This window comes from Sinocyclocheilus anshuiensis, unplaced genomic scaffold, assembly GCF_001515605.1.
Source record: "Sinocyclocheilus anshuiensis isolate Anshui unplaced genomic scaffold, SAMN03320099.WGS_v1.1 scaffold827, whole genome shotgun sequence".
Taxonomy (NCBI): domain Eukaryota; kingdom Metazoa; phylum Chordata; class Actinopteri; order Cypriniformes; family Cyprinidae; genus Sinocyclocheilus; species Sinocyclocheilus anshuiensis.
In genome coordinates, this window is record NW_015542371.1 from 157,215 (window position 1) to 163,158 (window position 5,944).

At 38.3% G+C, this 5,944-nt stretch overlaps 1 protein-coding gene across 1 annotated transcript in view; it reads left to right on the plus strand.

Annotated features, from left to right (window-relative positions):
• The first annotated feature begins 2,950 nt into the window (after positions 1-2,950).
• LOC107692231 (homer protein homolog 3-like) overlaps positions 2,951-5,944 on the plus strand; it is a 30,503-nt gene continuing 27,509 nt past the window's right edge. The window contains exon 1 of the mRNA XM_016491195.1: positions 2,951-3,519. Within this exon, the coding sequence (XP_016346681.1) occupies positions 3,515-3,519 (5 nt within the window). The 5' untranslated portion in view covers positions 2,951-3,514. The remainder of the gene's footprint in view (positions 3,520-5,944) is intronic.

Below are 5,944 nucleotides of genomic sequence, written 5' to 3' on the forward strand. Positions count from 1 at the left end.
AGAATGGCAGATAGATAGATAGATAGATCGATAGATCGATAGAATGGCAGATAGATAGATAGATAGATCGATAGATCGATAGAATGGCAGATAGATAGATAGATAGATCGATAGATCGATAGAATGGCAGATAGATAGATAGATAGATCGATAGATCGATAGAATGGCAGATAGATAGATAGATAGATCGATAGATCGATAGAATGGCAGATAGATAGATAGATAGATCGATAGATCGATAGAATGGCAGATAGATAGATAGATAGATCGATAGATCGATAGAATGGCAGATAGATAGATAGATAGATCGATAGATCGATAGAATGGCAGATAGATAGATAGATAGATCGATAGATCGATAGAATGGCAGATAGATAGATAGATAGATCGATAGATCGATAGAATGGCAGATAGATAGATAGATAGATCGATAGATCGATAGAATGGCAGATAGATAGATAGATAGATCGATAGATCGATAGAATGGCAGATAGATAGATAGATAGATCGATAGATCGATAGAATGGCAGATAGATAGATAGATAGATCGATAGATCGATAGAATGGCAGATAGATAGATAGATAGATCGATAGATCGATAGAATGGCAGATAGATAGATAGATAGATCGATAGATCGATAGAATGGCAGATAGATAGATAGATAGATCGATAGATCGATAGAATGGCAGATAGATAGATAGATAGATCGATAGATCGATAGAATGGCAGATAGATAGATAGATAGATCGATAGATCGATAGAATGGCAGATAGATAGATAGATAGATCGATAGATCGATAGAATGGCAGATAGATAGATAGATAGATCGATAGATCGATAGAATGGCAGATAGATAGATAGATAGATCGATAGATCGATAGAATGGCAGATAGATAGATAGATAGATCGATAGATCGATAGAATGGCAGATAGATAGATAGATAGATCGATAGATCGATAGAATGGCAGATAGATAGATAGATAGATCGATAGATCGATAGAATGGCAGATAGATAGATAGATAGATCGATAGATCGATAGAATGGCAGATAGATAGATAGATAGATCGATAGATCGATAGAATGGCAGATAGATAGATAGATAGATCGATAGATCGATAGAATGGCAGATAGATAGATAGATAGATCGATAGATCGATAGAATGGCAGATAGATAGATAGATAGATCGATAGATCGATAGAATGGCAGATAGATAGATAGATAGATCGATAGATCGATAGAATGGCAGATAGATAGATAGATAGATCGATAGATCGATAGAATGGCAGATAGATAGATAGATAGATCGATAGATCGATAGAATGGCAGATAGATAGATAGATAGATCGATAGATCGATAGAATGGCAGATAGATAGATAGATAGATCGATAGATCGATAGAATGGCAGATAGATAGATAGATAGATCGATAGATCGATAGAATGGCAGATAGATAGATAGATAGATCGATAGATCGATAGAATGGCAGATAGATAGATAGATAGATCGATAGATCGATAGAATGGCAGATAGATAGATAGATAGATCGATAGATCGATAGAATGGCAGATAGATAGATAGATAGATCGATAGATCGATAGAATGGCAGATAGATAGATAGATAGATCGATAGATCGATAGAATGGCAGATAGATAGATAGATAGATCGATAGATCGATAGAATGGCAGATAGATAGATAGATAGATCGATAGATCGATAGAATGGCAGATAGATAGATAGATAGATCGATAGATCGATAGAATGGCAGATAGATAGATAGATAGATCGATAGATCGATAGAATGGCAGATAGATAGATAGATAGATCGATAGATCGATAGAATGGCAGATAGATAGATAGATAGATCGATAGATCGATAGAATGGCAGATAGATAGATAGATAGATCGATAGATCGATAGAATGGCAGATAGATAGATAGATAGATCGATAGATCGATAGAATGGCAGATAGATAGATAGATAGATCGATAGATCGATAGAATGGCAGATAGATAGATAGATAGATCGATAGATCGATAGAATGGCAGATAGATAGATAGATAGATCGATAGATCGATAGAATGGCAGATAGATAGATAGATAGATCGATAGATCGATAGAATGGCAGATAGATAGATAGATAGATCGATAGATCGATAGAATGGCAGATAGATAGATAGATAGATCGATAGATCGATAGAATGGCAGATAGATAGATAGATAGATCGATAGATCGATAGAATGGCAGATAGATAGATAGATAGATCGATAGATCGATAGAATGGCAGATAGATAGATAGATAGATCGATAGATCGATAGAATGGCAGATAGATAGATAGATAGATCGATAGATCGATAGAATGGCAGATAGATAGATAGATAGATCGATAGATCGATAGAATGGCAGATAGATAGATAGATAGATCGATAGATCGATAGAATGGCAGATAGATAGATAGATAGATCGATAGATCGATAGAATGGCAGATAGATAGATAGATAGATCGATAGATCGATAGAATGGCAGATAGATAGATAGATAGATCGATAGATCGATAGAATGGCAGATAGATAGATAGATAGATCGATAGATCGATAGAATGGCAGATAGATAGATAGATAGATCGATAGATCGATAGAATGGCAGATAGATAGATAGATAGATAGATAGATAGACAGACTGGCATACAGACAGATAGATAGATAGATAGATAGACAGACTGGCAGACAGACAGATAGATAGATAGATAGATAGATAGATAGATAGATAGATAGATAGGCATACAGACAGATAGATAGATAGATAGATAGATAGATAGACTGGCATACAGACGGATAGACAGATAGATAGATAGATAGAGTGGCATACAGATAGATAGATAGATAGATAGATAGATAGATAGATAGATAGTCGTTATATCGTTAGCTTTATAAAACACACCATTTTGTTTCTCTCATGGAAAGCTGGAGTCCATGAAGAAGATGTTGTTCTGACTCGAGCTCTACTCTAGCAGCTCAGTCTCTCCAGTCTCTCCAGTCTCTCCGGCGTCTCCTGCGTCCCGTGGCCAGCAGGGGGCAACAGATTACATTAGCATGAAGGAGTGGGGTAGGTCAACATGAGTGAACGCTGTAGTATTCAGACGGTGCAGATTACTTGAGAAATTTGACAATGAGGGCTCCACGGAACGCAACAGCAGTAGTGCACGCTTATTTCGTGCTTTTCAGCAGCGTGGAAATAGCGAGGCCGTTGGTGAAAAACTAACAGGACTATGAGGACGAGAAACCGAGAGCCAACAGAGACACTAACGTTAGACAAAGGAGAGCTCCATTTCCATAAAAACACTCCATAACGGAGCAAACAAAGCACAACAACTGTTTTGACACTTACATTGCTGTGTGGTTATCGACATATAAACAGGACAGACCGGACTGAAACCGAGCCTGCGTGGATCAGCTGGGAAAGAAAACTGGAGTGGTTGAAATTCACCGATTTAACGTTACTTCTGAGAAAATGGGGTGAGTTCACTCTCCGTTTACTACAAATGGCAGAAAAACGACGACGATTGTCTTGAACAGCGCAGATAACCTCTCTGTGTACGTTTAGAGTTAACACTTACTAGTGTGTGACAGTTGCACATTCAGTGTAACTTTAGTTCGGATCAGTATTTTTTGGACGGCGTAAGTTTGGAAAAGGCGAACGCGAGCTCACATTCCTGCTGGGTTTCAAAATCTCCTGCGCTGTCTAACTAGACAGCATGTTTAGTCATCGTTGTCCGTTCCGAGCCAGCAGAAAATGTCTAAAGTCATGCCCAAAAAAGCCACACGTCCCTGCAGTTTCCTAAAATGCCGTCTAGCAGTTAGGCAGCTCCATAGATGTCGAGTCTCTCTGTCTCTCAACTCTGTTTATGAGAAGAATTTCTTCAGGGTCATTCCGTGTCAACTCAACCAGAGGCCCCTGGCTCCAATTTTTAATTTTGTCAATATTTTTTTCTGAAGAAATATAAACATGTATAGTGATGAAAGCAAAAATATTAAATGTCATCAATGTATTTACTGAATAATCCACTATTTTGTAGAGGGGCGTCAAAATGACAATATTCACCTGAGATTCAGAGCCAAATTACAGGAGGGTAAAAACGACTTAAGGAAGACGGTGTTATTATATTATTTTTGAGTGTTATTATTAGAGCCCGACCGATATGTTTTTTTTTGGGGCCGATACCGATATTAGGGAGTAAAAAAAATATTCTTGCGCCACCCTCCGCGTGTCGGTAGCCCCCGGGATCGCTAGATCGGTCGGCGCCGGACCGCGAATTTAACCACCCGTAACTCCCGAACCCCGGGGGCTATCCACGCGGAGGTGGTCTCATTCGAAAGAGGGCCTCGAGGCGTACACTCGATTCGCGTTCGAGAGGGTTGCTCTAGCTGAAGGGATCCCCCGAATTTGGTGCGGAATGGCCGTGCCGTTACGGAGATATGGCCGTTCAAAGTTTCAATGGTTTTCCATAGACTTAAGCTTTAAAGCGTTTCATCCAGGTCGCCAGTAGCAAACAATGGAGCGCGCTCTGCTGGACAAACTAAGCAATTACACCATTTCAAGCATTTTATCTGCATTACATGTTCTGTAAAAAAAATGTTAATATCGGCGGCATATTCGCCGAAACCGATATATCGGCGACAGGCTCATATCGGCCGATAATATCGGCAAAACGATATATCGGTCGGGCTCTAGTTATTATATTATTTTTACACAGAGATTGTTAGGTCTGTTAGTAAAATCTGTTGACTTTAGCAGTCTTTGTTGCATTATACGCCAGTGGTGGCTATTCAAATATGGGAAAAAGCACTTTTCAAGTTTTTTTCTCCAAAGTTTGCGTGTCTGTAACTCAAGAAAGATATCTTAATGCCCTTTTAGATTTTGAGTTTTAACAAACTTTCCTTTTGGTGTCTTAATTTTTAAGGCTCTACATGGTTCATTTCCAGAGATATAGGGCTCTCAGTATAAATCCAGGAGTAAACTGTTAAATTGTACACATTTTCAGTGGTCAAAAACCAAAAGTTGGTCACTTTGCATACAAATTATACTTTCATCTTTTATAGGAATATCTGAAGAACAACTAATGTTGAGAGTAGAAATGTATCTTGCTTCCCTCTATCAAAATAATTGCAAAGCTCATACCTGTCCGAGTGCCATATATATTTTTTTCCTAAAGTTGTGTGCATGTAACTCAAGAAGTATTAAAGTTATCTTAGATTATGGTTTCTAATAAACATTTCTTTTGGAATCTTCATTTTCAAGGCCATATATAGTTCAGTCCCAGAGATATGGGGTTCCCAATGTTGCTCCATGTCCAGATTGTTGAATATTACCCATTTTCAGTAGAGATGCACCGATTGCAATTTTTTTGGCCAATTCCGATTTCCTATTTTTTGTTAGTGTGATCTTGCCGATTCCGATTTTCTTTCTAAGAACTATAATTGACAGCATATACAAACAAACGTCTACTTTTCTTCAACGCAAAGTTTTATTTTCATTAAAAACACAAGTAAAAAGTCAGTAATAAAATAAGAACAAATAACATTTTTTTGCAAACAACAGCACAAATAAATGCAATAGAATAAAGAGAGCTATGAAACTAAGTTTTTCAGTTAATTTGTTTATAAAACGTTCGTCAACGAAATGCTGGGAACAAACAAACTGAAGGAGTGTATTTGGCACAGAAATACTCCTCATCCAACTCGTCATACGTCCAACTCGTTTTTTGAAACTTTGGCCATGTTTAGCATGAGAATCATGCTAAACGAAACAACATTTTACAACGAAACCACGTCACACACCAAGGCCTTGAGTGAGCGGCGGCCAGAGGATTCGACGAAGGAGCGGCCGGCGGGCTTGCGGCAACCACATGTGATGACCCCGGGCTGGACTCCGCTTCGTCCA